Source organism: Bos taurus, chromosome Y, assembly GCF_002263795.3.
Source record: "Bos taurus isolate L1 Dominette 01449 registration number 42190680 breed Hereford chromosome Y, ARS-UCD2.0, whole genome shotgun sequence".
Classification (NCBI taxonomy): domain Eukaryota; kingdom Metazoa; phylum Chordata; class Mammalia; order Artiodactyla; family Bovidae; genus Bos; species Bos taurus.
In genome coordinates, this window is record NC_082638.1 from 25244453 (window position 1) to 25265775 (window position 21323).

At 53.4% G+C, this 21323-nt stretch overlaps 1 protein-coding gene across 7 annotated transcripts; it reads right to left on the reverse strand.

Moving 5' to 3' along the window:
- Positions 1-9012: 9012 nt before the first annotated feature.
- On the reverse strand, positions 9013-21323 carry LOC132344519 (melanoma antigen preferentially expressed in tumors-like). Of its 7 annotated transcripts, XM_059884168.1 has the most exons (7): positions 21139-21323; positions 20490-20597; positions 15041-15271; positions 13585-13651; positions 11940-12262; positions 11055-11660; positions 9013-9893 (listed from the first exon to the last, which is right to left on the reverse strand). In XM_059884168.1, the coding sequence occupies exons 4-7, from the start codon at positions 13618-13620 to the stop codon at positions 9317-9319; spliced, it is 1542 nt and encodes a 513-aa protein (XP_059740151.1). In that variant the 5' UTR covers positions 13621-13651; positions 15041-15271; positions 20490-20597; positions 21139-21323; the 3' UTR covers positions 9013-9316. The 7 variants fall into 7 exon arrangements, with proteins under 7 accessions (XP_059740151.1, XP_059740147.1, XP_059740149.1 ...); XM_059884164.1 differs by lacking the exon at positions 15041-15271 and having other exon boundaries at positions 21139-21322; XM_059884166.1 differs by lacking the exon at positions 15041-15271 and having other exon boundaries at positions 21102-21322.

Sequence of the window (21323 nt, forward strand, 5' to 3'; positions counted from 1 at the left end):
GGTGCCTGTGGCAACGCCCACCAGAATGGCTGGAGGAGGAGCATTAGGGTGGCGTGCTGGGCGTGGGGAGGTGCGAGGATGGGTGGGTTCAGTGTTGTTGTCGGGGGAAGTGGGGGAGGGGTGGGGGAAGAGGAGGGGTGGGTGGGCTGTAGGGGGGGTGAGGGGCGGGGGGTTAGGAGTGGTGGGGGTTAGGAGTGGTGGGGGGGAGGAGTGGTGGGCGGGGGGTGGGGGGGTGAGGGGTTGGGGGATTGGGGGGTGTGGATGGCGGGGGTGTGGGTTGAGGGGGTTCGGAATGGCATAGGTGTGCGCGACTCCGGGTAAATGATGCTTTCCCTGGTGGCTCAGATGTTCAAGTGTCTGACTGCAATTCTGGAGGCTGCGGGTTCCATCCCTGGGCCGGGAAGATCCTGTGGAGAAGGAAATGGTAGCCCATTCGAGAATTCTTGCCTGGCAAATCCCATGGACAGAGGAGCCTAGTAAGCTGCAGTCCGTGGGGTCGCAAAGAGTCAGCCAGGACCGAGTGACTTCACTTTCACTTTGCTGTTACTATGACTCAGTTGCCAGTCTCTTACCGTGCTTTGATTAAACACACTGCATCACAGGTGTGTCTGTATAGAAAAAACATTGTGTATATAGGGTTTGATACTATGTGAGGTTACAGATGTCCACTGGGTGTCTTGGAATGTGTTCTCTGCAGACAAGTGATGTGATGATTCCATTTCTTTCAAAAGACAAAATTAGTACTTGATTTACTCATGGACTGAAACATTGAGATAAGTATTCACACCCTTATTTTATACAGAAGAAAACATCTCAAACTCAGTTCAGTGACATGAGAGTTTTAAACTTCCTTCTCCAGCTCCCACTTTTGCCTAGTCTCCCCGTGGTGGCCCCAACGCTCCTCTTCAGCTCTGCAGGAGAACTGGCAGGCACCATTTTGTTTGTAGACCTGCGATCTCACTCGGAAAGGCTGACCGAGATAAAATGTCCAAAAGAGCCCCCAGCTGTCCCTTGGGGGTGCCCCTCACTCCCTGCACTCTGTGAGTTCCCAAGGCACCAGACTCTATACATGGATCAAAAATATTCTTCCAAAAATTCCAGAAAGGTCTAATAGCAAAACTGGAGCCTGTCTCCTGCTGGCAACTATATAAATAGAGCATTTACACTGTACTTGAAACTGTTTACACAGCATCGACATTGTATTAGGAATTACAAGGAATGTGGAGATGATTGAAAGCCTGCGGGAGCATCCCCTTAAGTTACATGCAAAGACTACAGCATTTCATATAAGGGACTTGAGCAGCCATGGATTTTGGTATCTGCGGGTGCAGGGTTCCCGGGCCCAGTCTCCCGAGGGGTACCGAGGAGAGAGGACGGGGCCTTCTCAGGACTTGTGCTGCTCCCCCTGCCTGGGGTGCGGTCTCAAGTACCGCCACCCAGCTCCTGACCTGCCTAGGTCCACAGTCTCTCTGCCAGGCTTCCCTGACCGTGATATCAGAAATCACAGCCTCCCCCAACTCACATGCCATATTCACCTCCAGAGCTACTGGGTTATTGTATTTTTGTTTCTAGAACAACATGTGGCATCCGTCCGTTTTATTTATCTGCTGCATAAATACACAGAAACTGTTAGTAACACCATCGTTTATCTGTGCCACAGCCTCGACCCACTTACTCCTGGCTCCCCAGATACTTACACTTGATCTTAGCCAGAAGGCTGAGAAGCGATTTCTCCAAGCACTTCATGAAATCCAGAACTTCGTGATTTAAAATTAGCATGCAAGGGAGAAAGTCAGCCAGCATGTAGCTGGATGCGGACACGGGCGGTGGTGGTCATTGAAATAAAAGGTTTGCAACACAGTTTCTCTCCATATAATACATTTGTTGACAGCTTCCATGACATTACCACGTTTCATTGCCATTAAGGGACATTCTGAAGTTTACATTTGACCATTTCTGAAGGCAGATCCATCACGTTTTTTTTTGTGTTTTTTTTTTTTAACTTTTATTTTATTTTTAAACATTACAATATTGTATTAGTTTTGCCAAATATCGAAATGAATCCGCCACAGGTATACCCGCGTTCCCCATCCTGAACCCTCCTCCCTCCTCCCTCCCCTACCCTCCCTCTGGGTCGTCCCAGTGCACCAGCCCCAAGCATCCAGTACCGTGCATTGAACCTGGACTGGCGACTCGTTTCATACATGATATTATACACGTTTCAATGCTATTCTCCCAAATCTCCCCACCCTCTCCCTCTCCCACAGAGTCCATCAGACTGATCTATACATCGGTGTCTCTCTTGCTGTCTCGTACACAGGGTTTTTGTTACCATCTTTCTAAATTAATCAGTGGCATATCATAGTTTGTTTGGCTTTGCGTAAATGGTGGCCCTAGAAGTAAAGGACCCTCCTGCCAAGGCAGAAGACATAAGAGATGCAGGTTCCATCTCTGGGTCAGGAAGACCCCTGGAGGAAGGCATGGCAACCCACTCCGGTATTCCTGCCTGAAGAATCCTATGGACAGAGGAGTCTGCTCGGCTACAGTCCGTAGGGTTGCAGAGAGTCAAACCTGACTGAAGCAACTGAGTGCACACCCATACATATGTCAGTAAATATATATTTTATATTGGCATGAGGAACAATGCTGTGGGGCTTCACTGATGATCCCATATTTAAGACTCCTCACTTCTATTCCAGGGGGCATTGGTTCAGTCCCTGGTCAGGGATTTATGATCCCACATGGAAAAGTGTGTGGTGAAAAAAAAAAAAAAAAAGAGTGCTGTTGTATCTTACAGCTGATGTCATCTTAGATTTATGAAATTTTTTATTTTTTCATAAGCAGAATCCAGCCTACTAAATACATGTCACAAGTCACTAATGGGATGCTAGCTGCCTTGGGAGGAGCAGGTTATTTATTGGTAATTCAATTAGACAGAGATTGACAAACTGCCTTGCCTCCTGTTTTTTGGTTTCTTTTCCTCCCACCAACAAGCTAAGAATGAGTTTTATGTTTTAGGTTTTTTTTTTTTTTTTAACTTTTAAAAATACGTTTCACATTTTTACATTTTTTGTAATTTGGGGGGGAAACCAAGGAATATTTTGTGAGGTGTGAGAATTAGAGGATATCTAAATTTCAGGGTCACAAATAAAGTTTTATTGGAACAGAGCCGTGAACCTTTGCCGCTGCCCGAGGCTGTTTCACACTGCTAATGGCAGTGACCCCGTGGCTCTTAATGCCTGGCTACGCTCTAGCCCACTACGCAGAAATTTTACAGGCTCATTGCTGCAGAGACCAAAATGAAGCATTCCAAACCCCATGGCTCATCAGTCCAGTTGACTGAGTGGGGGCAAACACTTCCCACTCTTGAGCCTCAGTGGAGGGTGAAACCGGAGTGTCTATGTCTCCACCTCACAGAGAGATTTCCCTGGAAATACCAGCACCATGTCCTGTGTCCTGTGTCCATGGAAGTCCTACCTGGCTCTCCAAAAGCCTTGTCTCAGTGAGGCTGTATCAGGAGATTCCAAGCCTTTTAAAGCCCATTCTAATCCAATGCATAGTATCCAAACCAGGCTCCACTCAGGTTTCTGAACCACTTTTTCCCCAGAGGATCTTTCAAGTAGAAACCTTTGGACCAAATTGCTAGAGAGAGGAATGAATGTGGGTGGGGTTTCAGGGCCCCGGCCAGGGGCTGTTTTCTCACCACATCAGTGTGGTGAGAGTCCCCACTTGCCTCTCGGGCATCCAGCGGCCCACCACCTCATCTCCAATTTCAATCTGCATCTTTATTTATTTGGGGTTCAGTAGCTTAAGGGCAGGGGAAGGTGGTCCACACAGCGATTCCCACAGACCTCGGGCTGATGTCAGGAACCTAAAAAGGCAGGGGTCCTCTTTCAATGCCAGAAAATTCTCCAGCGGCAAATAAGAAACCCTTGTTGTCTTCCAGGAGCAAGGGGCTGGGGTGGTGGGTGGGGCGGTGGGCAGGGTGAGGGGGACAGGAAGCAAGCCTACTCCCAAGTGATCTGCACTTGAAGACGCAGCACCCCCTGGATTGCCGCTGTCCTCACTGTGGATCTTCCTGCTGAACCCCGGGAGCTTTTCTTAGGCAGGGGCTCATGCTTTCTTAAACCACGTCAGGGCTGTCAGTTCACACCCTGGTCCGCATCCTTCTACCTTCCTCCCTCGAGCCCCCTCTTCTCTCTCCTTCCCCTTTGCGCCACCTAGGTTATATCTCAAGCTTTCCCTTCCACTGCCTTTACAGCCCTCTGCACACAGATTCTTAGGGGGAGGGAAGGTTTCAGGGAAGAAATATGTGTATTTCCAGTCCTTATAAGGTAACAGAGCCACGGAATTAGAACCCAAATGAAGTTCGCTAATGAACGTGATCTCAAGTGCTTTAACCAGATATAACATCAAAAATACCTTTCTTATCAAATCAACATGTGTTCCTCTTAAATTCACACAATATATGCCCATGACATCTCAATGAAGCAAGAAAAAAGAATAAACACCTGAGCATTAGAAAGAGCTCGTTTTATACTCTTGTAAGATGGTTGGTTGGAGAAGGCAATGGCACCCCACTCCGGTACTCTTGCCTGGAAAATCCCATGGATGGCGGCCGATCCTGGTAGGCTGCAGTCCATGGGGTCGCTGCGAGTCGGACACGACTGAGTGACTTCACTTTCACTTTTCCCTTTCACACATTGAAGAAGGAAATGGCGGCCCCTTCCAGTGTTCTTGCCTGGAGAATCCCAGGGACGGGGGAGCCTGGTGGGCTTCCATCTATAGGGTCGCACAGAGTCGAACACAACTGAAGCGACTTAGCAGCAAGATGGTCGATGGTGAGTGCTGTGCCTAGCTGCTCAGTCCTGTCTGACTCTTTGTGACCCCATGGACTGTAGCCAGCCAGGCTCCTCTAACCATGGAATTCTCCAGGCAAAAGTGCCGGAGTGGGTTGCCATGTCCTTCTCCAAAGTTGGTGAGTATCAAAACCCAAGGCTGGGGACTTCCCTGGGGGTCCAGTGATTGAGAATCTGCCTTCCAATGCAGGCAACGCGGGTTTGATCCGTGGTTCTAAGGAACTAAGATCCCACATGCCAGAGGGCAGTAGAACGGACAAAGGATCCCGCATGCCACAACTAAGACCCGAGGCAGCCAAATAAGTCAATAAAAATTAATACATAAAACAACTCTATGCGGTTTACATCATTCTTCTGGATATATTTGAAAGCATGGCATTAACAGTTTTATTTATTTATGGACATCCCATGAGACTGGCTGCAGGATCTTAGTTTCCTGACCAGGGACTGAACCCAGGACGCCAGAGTGAAAGCATTGAGCACTACCCACGGGTTTGCCCGGGAATTCCTAGTTTTATGTACTTAAAGGGTTTATTTTTATTGTATGCCAAAAACTACATCCTTTGCAGTGCCTAGGCTTATGACAAAAAAAAAAAAAAAAGTCGATGTCAATTTTAAAAGGTTTGCACAAACTTAGGGGATAGGAAGGAAAATTGTGACTCCCTATTTATGCTGCTGGGCTTCCCTGATGGCTCAGACAGTAAAAAAAAAAAAAAAAAAAAAATCTGCCTGCAGTACAGGAGACCGGGCTTTGATCCCTGGGTCGGGAAGATCTCCTGGAGAAGAGAAGGGCTGTCCACTCCAGTATTCTTGCCTGGAGAATTCCACGGACAGAGGAGCCTGGGGAGCCAGGATCCTTGGGTTTGCAAAGAGTCGAACACAACTGGATGACTAACACTTTCACTTTCGTGTGCTTCTAAAGATTGCTCAAATCTCAGAATCACCTGGGACCTTGTTAAACATTGAGATTCCAGGGCTGCATATCAGAACTAAGAAACTCAAACTGCCAGAGGAGGGGGGGCCCGGGAATCTGAAAAGGCAATGTTTGCCCCCCTCCTTGATTCTGAAGTGAAGCGGGTCCCAGGGAGTAAAACCCTCCAATACTGTGGGAAAGTTTGATGTCTGGTGGCGCAGCAGCAAAGAATCCACCTGTTAATGCAGGAGACCCGGGTTCATTCTCTGGGTCGGAAAGATGCCCTGGAGGAAGAAAGGACAAACCACTCCAGTATTCTTGCCTGGGAAATCCCATGGACAGAGGAGCCTGGCAGGCTACAGTCTCCGGGCTCCCAAAAGAGTCAGACACAACTTAGCAACTAAACCACAAGGGTGACGCTGAAAGTCGCTCCACGGTGTCCGACCCTTGTGGACGGCGTGGACTATCCAGTCCGTGGAATCCTACAAGCTAGAGTACTGGAGTGGGTAGCCTTTCCCCTCTCCAGGGGATCTTCCCAACCCAGGGATCAAACTTAGGTCTCCCACATTGCAGGCAGATTCTTTACCAGCTGAGCCACAACGGGAGCCCAAACCACAATAAGCACATGTTTAAAATACCCAAGAATCTACGCCTTCAGGACACCCTGAGGGTCGAGGGAAAGCGATTCATTTTTTTCTCTATGGGACACACTGAGCACCTGCCTTGGGAGGAGCGGGTTATTGGTAATTCAATAAACCCATCAGATGCTGTAGCTCGAGCTGGGAGCCTCATCCTCCCCGCCACCCTTCCGAGATTCTAGGACACGTGCAGCCTCTCTCGGGCCTTCGGGATGTTCTTGGTATTGAAGGAAGGTAGGGTATGAGCAAAGCCCAGAGATCGGGATCCAAACTTCTCGGTTTGGGCCACGCTCTCAAATCTCCCGGGCTGTGCTTCTTAAGCCTCAGGGAATCTAAGGAATTGCCTAAGTATCTTGTGCAAAAACACATTCTCGTCCAACGGTTGCACTTAGGGCCTGAGAGTCTGAGTTTCTCACAACTCCAGGTGCTGCCCGGGCTGCTTAAGGTGTCCACATTAAACAGCGAGCCCCAGAGAGCTTTTGCAAAGTACTGATGCTCTGGTTGCTTCTGCCGATCTTACTCCACACCCACAGAATCAGTATCTCCACAACTGGGACCAGGGAGTCAACGTTATTAAAGGTCTCAGATTTTTCTCAGGAGCAGGTAGGGTGCAAATGTGTAGCCGGGCAAATCACCCTACCATCAACCCTGTTTGGGGCTTCATTGTGTCCTGCAAAATCCATATGTTGAGGGGACTTTCACAATGGTCCAGTGGCTAAGACCCTGCACTCCCAGTGCAGGGGCCTGGGCTGCGGTCCCTGGTCAGGGAACTAGATCCCACGTGCTGCCCGGAAGACCGAAGACCCCACCTGCCACAACTAACACCGGGTGCAGTCAAATAAAGCAATACATGTTTGAAAACTATCTGTAGAAGTCCTAACCCCCAACACTTTGGAATGTTACCGTATTTGGAGATGGTATCGTTAACGAGGTGATGAAGTTCAAACGAGGTCACCAGGGTGAGCCCTAGTCCAATCTGATGGTTGTCTATATAAGAAGAGAGAGGACGACCCCTGGCAAGCCAGGGGTTAGGGCTCAGAGCTTTCACTGCCAAGGACCCAAAGTCAATCCCTGGTCTGCAACTAAGACCCAGAAGCAAAGCACCTCGCCCAGGAAATCAAACAAACAAACAAACAAACAAACAAACAAAAGAGGAAATTAGGACACTCAAGAAGACGTCAAGCATGATTGGACATGAAGAGACAGGAGGACACGAGAATGCAGCTGTCTGCACATCAAAGAAAGAGACCTGCGGAGGCACCACACTGTCAACACCTTGATCCTACATTTCCGGCCTCCAGAACCGGGAGAAAAACGCTTCCTCTTGTTTAAGTCTGTGCTATTTCTGGTGGCCACCTTAGTACTTTAACACATTCTTTACATCGGGGTCCCTAGAGAGGGCTCACTTCAAGGACAGGTAGGGGGTATGCAGGTGATGACTCAGCTCCCAGGTGACTCCCACCCATCAACAAATGCCCACCGGCCCAGATTTTCCAGGATGCAGCCTGCTCCTGTGGACCACGTCTTGCAGACCACTGCTGCTAAAGGTCCCCGCCCAACTCTTTCTGGCCCCGATTTCTCTTACTTCTCTCCTAGACTGTGAGGGACAGAACCCCGTGAGAACAGAGCGAGGCCTGTGCTCAAACCACCCTGCATGTGAAGGGGAGTATGTGTTTTATGTGAAAAAAAAAAAAAAAGAAGGAAGAGAAACCACTGTTGTCCAGCAGAACACACTGAAGCTTATCAACAGATGTACAGAAAAGCCTTCCCATGTTAGGTTACGAAGAAGCAGAGGACATGAGTTCAACCTCTTCTGCAGGGAAGGTTTCCAGGAAGGAGGACAGCAGCTTTGTGTCGATGGCTTGAGAGCAGATGAATGTACTGGAAGGCGTTTGGGTCTGCAGCCAGGAAAGGAATATGAGTGGTGGGGGGCGGGAGACCCAAGTTCAATCCCTGGGTCGGGGAGATGTCCTGGAAAAGAGGACGGCTGGCTACCCACTGCAGTATTCTCGCCTGTAGAATGCATTGGGCAGAGAAGCCCGGCTGCCTACGGTCCACGGAGTCCCAAAGTGGCAGATACGGAGGAGCAGTGGGAAAGTGGGAACGGGCTGCTGGCTCCCAGAGGCTCCAGATGGTCTGAGGGTGAATATCCCCCAGGACCCCGGGCCTGACTTTGCACAGTGAACCCGTCTTGGCACCGCCCGGGGGCTGAGATGGAGGCTTGGCATCTGCTGGATCCACCGGGGAAAATGCCGGAGTCCAGGGCCTGGGTGGGGTTAGCAGCGAGGGTCCCGTGGGAAGACGGTCCCCTCCAGCGGTGCTCGCTCCTGGACACTTAGTTCGTTGCAGGCCCTGAGGACGCACCTCGTATTATGACGACAGATCGAACAGCCTCCGAAACGAGTGAGGACGTGGATGCCCTGGAAATGAGAACCACACGGAGTGGGCAAACAGGGCCCTGAACTCCTGTAGCCGATCCTTGCCTATCGGAGCGCATCTAGGCCCCACTCACGCTCAGGCCCTTTTATTTAACCACCAACAGGAAGACTCACGAGTTTAAAGGGGAAAATCATGGACACAGATGACAGAGGACCCCAAATGATTCACACTGAACTTCCCTTTATTTCTCTGTTAACAATCCAACACGGGGGTAATGACGCCAACAACCTCCCAAGCCCAAAACCCCGCCTCCAGAGTTCAGATTCACATTTCCAACTTGGTCGGAGCACATCTCTCCAAAGAATACCACCAACCCCTCCCTCCCCGCCCACTCTATATCACCTTTCCTTTTCCCCCATGCACTGAACAACTGTCTGAAACTGTGGTTTGTCTTCCTTCTAGATGCACTGAGGTCTGGGTGGCAGTGTCCCGGTGCCAGGGACAAAGCCTGCAACTCGTGACCTGGGCTAGGCGGGCATGTAGCAGGGGCACAGGATGGGCCAGATGCCGTAGAAGATCTCGTCACCGCAGTGGGGACAGGTGTTGGAGCTGAACCAGACCGTGCTGGCCCGCCCAGACGTGCGCACCAGCTGCCTGAGCCGGGCGTGCAGCTGAGCCAGGAGGCCCGGGTGCAGGGTGCCGCGCACATCCTCATAGCTCTCCAGGGGTGCGGGGTACAGCACCAGACTCAGCTTGCTCAGCCCCACGGTGTGCTGCAGCAGGCTCTCCAGCACGGACATGGAGATGGGGTTGCCGCAGAAGCGGAAGGTGGTGAGCTGGGAGCAGCGGCTCAGGGAGGGCAGGAGGGCGCTGAACTGGGAGTCCACGATGCCGCACTCGTCCAGGTCCAGGTCCTGCAGGGTGGCCGAGGTCCTCTCGATCAGGACCTGCAGGGGCTCCAGGCTGAGGCTGGTCAGGTTGACCCCGCTGAGCCCCAGGTCCTTCAGGAGGCTGACGCTTGGGCACTGCGACAGGTACGTCAGGTCTGACTCCGAAATCAGGCAGTTGCTGATGCACAGGGTCTCCAGAGGGGTCTTCAGGCACCTGGGGGAGACACAGGGCAGTCAGTCCCAGGGGCAGAGGTGGCGGGCCGAAGGACGTGGGGAGGAGAGGCCTGTTTCACCGCAACGCAGGGCATCTCACTGGCTCGGGGCTGGCCTCTCCCCTTCTTGACGGGAAGGCAGGGGCTCTTCCGGGGGGAAGGTCATGCTCACTGGGGTATGACCTCCCCCTGCACAAAATGATGAACTATTTTCCGTGTGGGAAACAAACAGGAAACAAGTGTTATTTGCCTACGTCAGCTTATTAGTATTGGGGTAGCAGGAATTAGGGTGGTTTTACAAGACACGACTAGTTGAATGCAACAGCAGGCTGGATGCAGTGGACGTGGGCTGGGGTTCCACACCATCACTGGCCGAATATCCCCTGGACGGTTCCCAGACCGTCCATCTCCTTTTTTTTCTTCTTTCCTTTTTCTGGTTTCCCGGTGAACATATTTACCGCTAATGCTTGGACTCTGCAGCTGCCACAAAGAGAATCAATGCAACTCATTCATATGGCCACACTAGGCTGCATCCTCTCAGCTTTTATCACTGTGTTCAAGGCAGAGCGACAACCTGATACTGAGGATTTCCTACGTATTCAGAAGTCGGAAAGGAAAATAATGCTTGTCATTTGGACTGGAAGAGAATGGAGCCACTTCAACAATGATGCTCGTGGGACCTTTTCTCTTCTCTGGACTGCTTAGGAGCCACAATTTTCCCCGCCTGATCCCTCCTTGTCATCTCCAGAATCACCCACTTCCCAAAGCTCACCTGGAGCCTAAACCAGCTCAGGACAGAAGCGGCGGGTGCGAGGGAGAGACAGCGCTTCGGACTTCTAACCTCACGCCTGATGGACCGACGTCCTTCTCGCCGACTTCTCTGTCATCGTCTCCGCTAAGACAGCGCTCTCTCGGAAAGAACGCCCAAGGGCGTCACACCTGACCCCGACTATGTGCACGGCCAGCAAGAAGTCCCCTTTGACAACGTCTAACCCAGGCCACGCCTCTGACCCTGACCAGGGAGGTGACCTGACCAGACGCCCGCGGACAGAGCGGCGGCACCCTGAGGACTTCCCAGCGACCCGTGCACCCTGGCAATGTCCCCAGCGGCCACGAAACGAGACAGGCCGGTTCTGGTCTGCGGACCTGGCGCCACGCCTCACCTGAGCACCTGGTGCAGGCGGCCCTCGAGGAAGGAGATGGAGTCCAGGGAGAGCTCCTGCAGGTGGGGCAGGTTCAGGAACTGGGCGGTGAGCTGGCGGACGCAGTGCGCCTCCCGGGCGGGGGCGGTGTGCGGCAACAGGCGCACGCGCGACAGCAGCAGCCGGCGCAGGTTGCCCATCCGGCCCAGGTGCGGCAGGAACCTGCCCAGCGTGGCCAGCTTCCAGGTGCAGTTCACCTCCAGGTCCTGGATGGAGTCCAGCTGCACCAGCTTCAGGATCCTCCTGATGCTCTGCACGGGGACGGTGAAGATTCTCAGCTTCTGGCAGCGCAGGTGCAGCAGGCTCCTCCTCTGCTTGGCCTTCTTCAACAGGTAGCTGAGGGTCTCGTCCAGCGTGTCCTCCTTGAGGCACAGGTCGACCAGCACCTCCACAGGGGCCCGCGCCGGCTTCAGCCCCGCCTGCGCCTCCACCCTGCGCGCCTTCTGCATGGGCTGGGCCGGCTCGGGCTCCAGCAGCGAGCACACGCTGGCCTTGATGCCACACCACAGGGTCCAGAAGTCCTGGTGGGCGTTGCGGCGCAAGTCCAGCACCTGCAGCTTCCACCGCCTGCGGGGCCGAGGGGGACACACTGAGCTGCGCAGGGGCCGACGGGCAGCAGGACCCCGCGAGGGCGCTGCACTCCACACGCCACAGATCCTCTGGCTGCCGGGCCCGCCTTGGTCCCCGCTTTAAGGCACACTGTGGGGGGGCGGGGGGGGAACCACGTGCCTTTTGTCCCCTCAACCAGTCCTCTCCCCCCGAACGCCTGTTCCCAGGTCATCCTCCTGGCCTGGCTGCATCTTGCTCACACCCCCAGGCCCCACCAGTCTGCCAGGTCGACCTTACCTGGGGCGGACCTCCTCAGCAAGCAGGAGGTCCAGGCCGTCGAGTGCAGCCTGGAAGGTCTCCAGATGAGGCTCGTGGTCCTTCATCAGGGCGCCCAGAGGGAGGCAGGCAAAGGGCCAGGCCTGCACCATCGCCTTCACGGCATGGGTGTGCCTCCCGGCAAAGGCCGCCGTAAACAGCGGAGGGAAGAGCTCCACGGGCAGCTCCTCCAGGGCCGCGACGGCCAAGGCCTCGTTCTGCAGCAGGCTCTGGCCGGCCAGCTCCAGGAGTCGGCGGGGGGGCGCCCAGACGCCCATCCTGAAGCACCTACTCCGGAACCAGTCCTGGGGGGATGTCAGAGAGCGAGGGGTGGGGGCGGGTCCTTCTCCGGCCAAGGAACCGGGGAGACCCTGCTGTCCCTCCACCCTCACGGAACCCAAGGCAGGGTCAGACACATCTTCTGGCCACCAAGTCACAGCTCTGGCCCCCGCTGGCACCAGGACGAGCCTCTCTCCCGGCAGCAACAAAGGGACAAGGTGACCTCTTGCCCCATCCCGTATCTACTGGCTGCTGCATTTGATCCCAGCCCTGCTGGCCGGCAGATACCTAGGAGTCTGACAGCTGACCCCACTCTCTTCAGAGAAAGCTTCTGATTATTACCCAAGGGCTGAAAACAGCAATAAGGAGTTTAGCCCAACACGGCCTGTCTCTAAACTCCAGCCAGTAACTCACGCGATGGGTGCTGTCATGTCACTCGATAAAAAGACGTGCCTTTCACTCTGCGTCTCTTCTACAAATCTTACTACCGTTCGGTTCAGTGGAGCAAAGCGCTCACATTCTGAACAAAGCCTGCACTCTTTAAAATATTCTACAGATTTTGGTTTTGGTATTCCACGGACTTAGAGAAGAGTTTCGACCTTTTAAAACAAAAAGAAACCCCCAGAACCCTTTAAGCTAGTAAATTCACAAAACCGTAAATTGGTATGAACTATAATCACTGCTCACACACTCAAGTGTACAACGTCACTCAAAAACTCCTCCGAATGAGACGTCTTGCGTTAAAGCAATTCCAGGAATGTCCCTGGCTGTTCAGTGAGGAGGACTCGGTGCTTTCACGGCAGGGCCACGAGTTCTATCCTTACCAGGGAACTAGGACCCCAGATGCGGTCGGGTGCGGACCCATGCCCTCACGATCACCCCGTCCTACCCCATCCCTCCCGCCACCAAGTTCTACTTGGTTAAGAAATGTTCTTGACCGTCTGTAAAAGTGGCGGAAATCAGAGAAGAAACCAGTCTGGGACAAACGTAAAACTGCACGCAGGAGCAAAAGCAAAGTGTGCAACTGCCAAGGTGAATGGAAAGGCAAAGAAAATTCTCTACAGGATCGTGGCCTGTGTCGCCTGTGCCATGAATACCCCGGCAGGTACAGCTGTCAGAACCTGAGGCTCCAGCGTGGAGCAGTGCGCTCAGCCCTGAGACCGTCTTCTCCTTCCAGGGCACGCTTTTGAGATTCTGGCCGAAACGTCCATTCCCGGCTCAAGTGCTATCTTACTACTAGATCTCCATCCAGCTAAAGGCTGAGTGGGGCGTTTACTTTCTCACCACATACAACTGATGGGATCCTCTGTCTGTTCACAGAAGCAAAATATCAAAGAGGAAAACCAACCTGAAGGTACGTTCGTTGGGGGAGTTTGGGCCACATCAAAATCACCCAAATGTTCACGTTCAGACAGCTTTGTGCGGACGGTGGTGTCGCCCCAGAAGAAAAAGAGACAGAGTAAGACTCCCGAGTGTCACACCATCGCTTACACATCATATTACGCCACACAGCGACACGTGACACGTGTGCTCGTTCACGGGGGAACAGAGGTGTAATGGAGGGATGGTGGGTCCTCCAGCTTTTGAGGGTCCAGGCTTCCCTGGAACCGGTCAGGTCAAAATGACACCTAGGAGCTGGCCAGGAGAACAGAGGGACCAGACATTTGGAGTGAAACCAAGGGAAGCAGCCAAGTCCCGTGTGTTGCGTTTCCAGGAATTCAGCGACTTCTCTTAGGCTGGGCTTGACAAATTGCCAGCAGAGGGAGTGGCTACAAAGGGACCAGGTGGATCCCTTAAACCCAAGGCAAACCCAAGATCCACGCTGCCTCCCTCCCTGGAGGCAAAGACCATTTCCTCCCTGAAGCCAGGAGATTAAATTTAGGAATGTGACGCGTCCCTTTCGGCTGGCCAAACCCGGGACGCGCCTTCTTCTGCCTGAAAGCCACTGAGGGCTTAGGGTCGTGGGCTCTCCTGAAAGGAAATAAAACGTGGGCCAAGGACACAAATTCTGTGTCAGCAAACGGCGGCAAGACGAGGCTCAGGCGTCCCCATGCACATCCCAGCCTGGGCTCTGTCCAGCGACCTGTACCTTCACCACGAACTTCAAAGCCTCCCTCCCAAGAGCAGGGGGGTAACCTGACGTTCCCTCAGTGCCAGTGAACAAGGAATGCAAAGCGCCTTCGAAACCCCCACCCCTCACCCCTCTCCCTCCCTCCTCTAAGGCTCTCACCTACACAGATTCTGATGGGAGCTCAACTCGAAGCCCACAAATACAATTCCCTTTGTCCTCTGCTCTGCATTAAGCACAGGGAGCAACACGGACTTTCTGCCCAGGGGGGTGCAAAGCCTGCATCAGAGGGTCTGGGGTGCAGCCCCTGCTGGGCTCGCGGACGCGCTGGTTCTGCTGCGGTCTCAGAACACAGACGGACGGAACCTCTCCACCATCGGCCTTGTGATGCCGCAACAGTTCTTCTGTTTGGAGGGCCAGAAGGTGGCCTTCCCTGAAGGACACGCTGCAGTTTGGTAACTTCCTAGAGATGGCACTCACCAAATTCCTACCATCCCCATCAGCAGCCAGAGATGTGTCTGCCCCTTAAATAGAGCTAAAACCCTAAAACAGGGTCAAGCTGCAATGTGCCTAGTGGGCATTTTGCCTTCCAGCAATCACCTGGACCAAGCAGCTGCAGGAGCTCAAGCCTCGCAACCAAGAGAATCATCAAGTCCCTGATTAAGGAGCAGCCGTGACGACCCTGGCACTCTCCCCCACTTCCTCAAATAACCTTCAGAGAGAAGCCGAAGCTCACCCCTGGTTTTCTTTCCAGCCTGGAAAGAGCCCGAGACAGCCAAGGCAGGACGCTGTCACGCTCCACGGAGGAGGAACCGGAAGACCCCCCTGGGCGAAGATGGATGGATGGACGCATCTGCCCCACTGTACATGAGGGAGAGCTGGCCGACTTCACGGGCACTTGGGCAGACAGCCAACAGCAGAGGACTAGGCTTGGGATGTTTCCACGGGAACTCAACATCCAGGAGATCTAAGGACGCAGGAGGGACCACTGTCTTCAAATGATCTAAAAACGGCAAGTATCAGCCAGAAAGTCTCTCCGGGCCAGGCAGGGGACAGGCCTCTGTCCACCTCCAGCTCCACAGAGTCCGTTTGGGCAGGGGACTCACTGGACACAGAAGCACCAGGGGCTCATCGGCATGAAGACGGGATCTCCCTGCCCAGCGTCAGGTCGGCCCAGGACGACTCCCAGGGACCGAGGCGTGAGTCAACCTGGCGGACAGTTCTACCTCACAGGCTGGTGCGGCCTCGGAGCTCGTTTCGGGGTTGGGAAGAGCTCATTCCCTCTCTAGCTGCACAATTCCTTCTGCGACGGCAAACCGTCGGCTCCCCAGGGCCTTCCTCGGGGGTCTTTGGAATGCCTCTGTGCCCAAAGAGGCACTAGAAATGCTGGAAGATGACCCTCCCTGGCTTCTGGATGAAGACCACAGCCTGGTTGGTCCTCAGAGGCCCCAGACTGACAGAAGCCCTGCGGACCCAGCCTCCAGCAGACGACATCCCACCTGCAGTTCCAGTAGGTCTGCCCTCCCTCCGCTCTGCAGCTGGATCTCTTCTTACCCTGGAAAGGTCTACCCTTTCTATGAGCCCCCTCTGCCTCTTCCTGTGCTTGGCAAGACGGATTCAATGACATCTAGACCTAAACAAAAGAGGCTCCCTCCTTCTTCCTCCACAGTGAAGACTTGCCAGAGGTCCAGGTCACCCTACCTCTAGCCAGTTACTCCTCAGCCTGGTGCTTCTACAGGCAAAGCAGCAGTAGGGTGGAGTGGGCGGGGGATGGGAGGGTGAGGGTCCACTCCAGGCAGCAGAACTAGGGGCCTGGTCTCCCGGCTCTCAGAGCTGTATCTCATTTGCTCGAGCGGTGTCGGGATCACTGAGGGCGCTGCGGCCTGCGCTTGGGGGCGGGGGGAGCATCCCCAGCTGGTAGATAGTAGTGGAATAATACAACAGAATGATCAGACAGTTGGCTCGATACTCCACGAGGGAACTGTACATAAGAGAAGAAACTTTACAGGGTTTTGCGAGACCACAATAAGACGAATGACACTCAAGGAAGTAACGGGAAAATTCTGAAACACGTAGGCTTCCTCGATTCCTAGAGCAAAACAAAGTCGCCTGGCATCAAAGCCACCTTGGCTTGCTTTAATCAAGCGAACTTGCTTAGCAACAAAACCATGCAACACAAGCGTGAGACATGGCCCAAAACCATAAAACAGTGCTGGCCTGAGACTTGCACCCTGCCGAGTGAGCTCCGTGAGTCAATAACCCCCACAACATGCTCTTGGGCCCCCAAGACACGTTCTGGCCAGAATGCGTCCCCGAACAATACAACGATAGCCGAAAACAAGACCTACAACCTGCCCAGTGGTCATCAAGGTAGTGACTCCCCAAAACAGGCCCTGGACAAACCAAACACAATCACCTACGGAAAGGTGCCTTTTTCAAATCAAAGACCTGCATTGTCCTGAGACCCGAAAACAGTTTGCCCAAGTAACGTGACAGGGAAGTCTAGGGTGCTGCGGTCCACGGGGTCGCAAAGAGTGGCATACGACTGAGCAACTGAACTGAACTGAACTATGATAGTCCTAGCCTGACCATATAGAAAGGGACAAGGAAACTTCCCTGCCCTACCTGGGGGAGGCACTGATGATAGAAACGTGCTGTCTACTCAAGAAAAAGAAGATCTTCGCCCCCTTCCCCTCTTCCTCTGATGGTGTAAGTGTAACTGAGTACTTAGGGCAACACAACGCTTGGGAACCTTCCAAGTGTCCTACTCTCAATAAATCCCTTCCGTTCTAACACTTCGCTTCTCGCCCAATTTCTTCCTAGTATTAAGCAGTAACCGCTCAGTCGTGTCGGACTTCTTGGGACCCCACGGACTGTGGCCCACCAGGCTCCTCTGTCCATGGGATTCTCTAGGCAAAAATACGGGAGTGGCCTGCCATTTGCCACTCCAGGGGATCTTCCCAACTGCACACAAAGGAGACCTCACTAATGTGCAGTACAGGATACCCCCCGTTAACCCGTTTCAGAAAACTGCCTCCTGTCTTCATATCCTGTATCAATTCTATACCTCTGCTCCGACGATTGTTTATTTACTTAAGTGTTAAGGTGAATGACCTGGGGATATTTGTTCCATCCGGAGACATGAAGGGCTGTGGTGCCAGAGCTCACTGGAGCCCTGAAAACCAAACCTCATGGTTTCACAGGGTCCGACTCTGTTTCTCTTTGCCTAGGGGAGATGTCAGCGGCTGTACCCACTTCCTACTTCCAAGGGCACTCGGAGGGAGCACTGAGACTGGACACACACATGAGAGAGGCTCAGACAGAAGTGGGTGCGGGCAGCCTGGGAGGGGCTGTTTCTAATATTCACAAAGTGGCTGGCGGCGGGGGGCAGGGACATCATTCTCAGCGACTGAGAAGGACAGCTCGTGAAACGATCATGTTCATCCTCTAGCTAGGAGTACGTATGAGGAGGTGACATACAACACAAGTATAACTAATGCTGTTTTCTGTTGGATATAAAAGTGAACAGAGTGAGCCCTAAGAGTTCTCATCCAAAAAAGTACTTTTCTCTATTTAATTTTGAATCCAAATGAAATGCTGAACGTTCACTAGACTCCCTGCACTCATCACTGCAGGATGGATGTAAGTGGACTCATGATGCTGAACCCCTTAAACTTACCCAGGGCTATGAGACAATTCTACTCATATCTCAGTAAGACTGGGAAAAAAAAGAGAAACAAAGGCATGATCTTCCACTCAGGGTGTCTGAACAAACGAAAGGCAAGCAAGCCTCAAAACTAATGACTGGCAAACCTGATCTGTACCCTGGAGCAGGCCCACCGGGGTGACCACTCCAGCTGAAACTGCAAAGCCAACCTTCATAATCTAAGCACAATGATGATATTTTTCCATGGCCATTCCATGTTTTTTTTCGTTTTTTTTTTCACGTTAAGAACCCTGTTGCACTAACTGAACTGTGTGACACCTTTGTTGTTGTTCAGTCACTCAGTCCTGTCTGACTCTTTGCGACCCTGTGAACCTGAGCACACAAATATTCCCTGTCCTTCACTGTCTCCCAGACATTGCTCAAACTCATGTCTATTGAGTCAGGGATGCCATCCATCCATTTCGTCCTCTGTCTTCCCCTTCTCCTCTTGTCTTCCATCCTTCCTAGCGTCAGAGTTCTTTCCAAACAGACAGATTCGCATCAGGTGGCCAACGTTTTGGAGCTTCAGCTTCAACATCAGCCCTTCCAAAGAATACTCAGGGTTGATCTCCTTTAGCATTCACTGGTTGTAAATGTTTAAAGAATCAACAATAGTAAAGCTATTTTTTTTTTTTTTTTTTACTACTCTGCCATCTTAAGCATTGAGAATTAAAGTGTTTCATTTCTTTGCAAACACGTCAGCAAGGAGTCCTCTCGACTCTGCTTCCTTTCTTCTCAGCACATAACTTACAACTGGGGGTGAGCATCTTTCCTATGCACCACCTGGCCAACTGTCACCCTACTTCCTAAGCCTGGATCTGCTTCACCGGCTCATTCTTTGTGCTTTCAGGCCTGATACTATCTCCGAGTTTCTTTATCACTGCCAAGTGAAGCAATATTTGCTGGCATCTTTGCCTCTGAGATATCTTCATTTCTTTTATCACCAACAGGCTCTTTATTTAAGTTTGTGTAGGGGATGGGGAATCAGAGCCTGAAGCTGGATTCTCAATCAAACTGACAAAACCTCCTATCCGGCAGAATTTAAATCACCAAGTGTTTCACTTTCCTCACCTCAGTGACGCTGAAACAGCATCAGCTGTTTCCTTTTTCCTTTTCACACGCAAGGGCTGGGGCTCAGGAGAGGGTCACAGAGGGGGCCACGGAGACGGACACGGGAATGATGCCTCTGGCCAGGTCCAGGTCTCTCTAAGCCATCCCTGGGCCTATCTGGTGGGGCAGTGTGCCCAGGAACCTCTCTGAGGACTGGAATACCCTACTCTGTTTGTGGGCAGTGAAAAGCTTAGGGACTACTAGAGCAGAGAACAGGAGCCTCCCTTCAGGGGACGTGATCCACCACAGCCTAGGGACTCAGCGGGTCTGAGGGTACTGCCGGGGCATCCAGGAGGATGGGGCAATGGTGCAATATTCGGGGACAAATCCAGAGAGGCCTAGATTTACACCTTACCTCAGTTCAACAGCTGTCCCCCAAGGGCTCAGGCTCAGGCCATCTCCCAGCAGGAAACCTCCCAGTACTGCCTGCCCTGCACAGGGCCAAGTAGGCAGATTCACTGATGGGGTGTCACCGGCAGGATCTGGGGAGCAGCTGTGCACAGAGACCTCTCCCACTGGTGAGGCAGGAGATATGAAGGGTGTGGGAACCCTGGTCCGGTGCCGGGACTGCAGAAGCAGACCTCTGGGACTCTTTGCCGTGGCCTGGGCTCTGATCACACTCTGTCTGCACAGGAAAGGGACTGGCTGGCAGCCCCAGCCTGGCCCTTTTCTCCCCCTGCCCTGAACTCCCCTGGATTCATGACCTGGACCTCTCCTCCTTCCACAGCTTCCTCCTCTCAGGGTCCTGGCCCCAGTCGGTCCTGACCCAGACACTCAAGAGTCTGCAGCTCTGGGACCGAGGGTCCACGTGTACTACTCTGGAGTCAGCAGTGATACTGGGGGTTACAGCCAGGTGTGCTGGGTCGCCCTTGGGTCAGTGGCGCCCAAGGCCTACCCAGCACCCCCAGGGCATAATGTCGTCCTCGCCCTACGGGGTCTCTCTCCATTTCACGTCTGGCCACTGGCCTCCTCCAGCTGCAGCTGGAGGACTCACTCTACTGCCTGAGTGCTTGCTTTCCAGGAGCACCTCACTCCCAGGGGACCCACACTTACAGAGAAGGCTCGCCACCCAGCCTTTGCCCAATACCACAAAGGGGCCCAGTGTCTGGCGTCTGAAACCCGCCTCCCAAGCACAGGTTCCCAAGTTCGGAACCTCACCGTGGCTTCGCGAATGGGGCCCCAACTCGCCGAAGCTGCCTCTTCCAACACAACAGCAGGACCAAAGCTCTCTTAGGAAAATGCCTTGGGAAACTAAACGGTGCTCATCCTCCTCCTGCCCTGAGGGCCTCAGGCCCCAGATGCTACCCAGCTCCAAGATGACCAGAACGGAGTGGGCACCAGAGGTGGCCAAGGGGATCGATCAGCTTACCTCAAGATGACTTCCCCCCGCACTGGTTCAGCTCACAATGGCCTCAGGCCCTCACACACCTGGTTTCCCTGGTCTCCTGTCCTCTCAGTCACCCGTGTCCACCGGAGCCTGAGAGCAAGAACCAAAATGCTCCATAAGTAAGACGACGGTACGTCAACATGCGTCTTGAGGAAGCCTGAGGAGACACTGAAAACCGGAGGGCCAACCCCGCCATGTGACTGCGCGTCTCCTCATCTCCAAATCTGAGCAATTTCTCCAGGGCCGGACCAGCGGACAATGGAAGCCCCGAGCTGCTGCTCGGGTCAAAGGGCCCTTCCTCTAAGGACACTGACCACCATCCCGCAGCCCCATTTCGGCCGCTTGCTCGGCCCACCACGCCCTGGCACCTCCAGAGGGGACCCCACGTCCAGTGCCAAGCGGCGGCAGACGGTGGTTCGCTGCATTATTGCGTCCACAGCGCGGGTCCCGCGGCCTCTTTCTGGAGCACGTGGCCCCGGCTGGCTCCTCCCCCGCTTCAGCCTTCACTCCAGCCCGCGGTCCCATAACTCCTTTTAGGGCAGCAAAGAGAACTGCGGGTCTGTGGGGGCGAACAAGGGACTAGCTTAAGCTCACCTTGAGGGAAAGCCGGGAACCCGAGGCGGGAACTTACGGTTTGTGCAGCCGCGCCTCTCCACGTGATCCCTGCTGAACGTTGAGGAGAGAGAAGCGGTGACTCAGCAGTGTGGCCCAACCAATCCCAGCTCCTGTTTCCTCCCGGAGCAAATCTCGCGAGATCTTGGTATAGCGACTTGGGTCTCCCGGAGTTCCAGAAGAGGCCTGGAGGGGCCAAAGAGA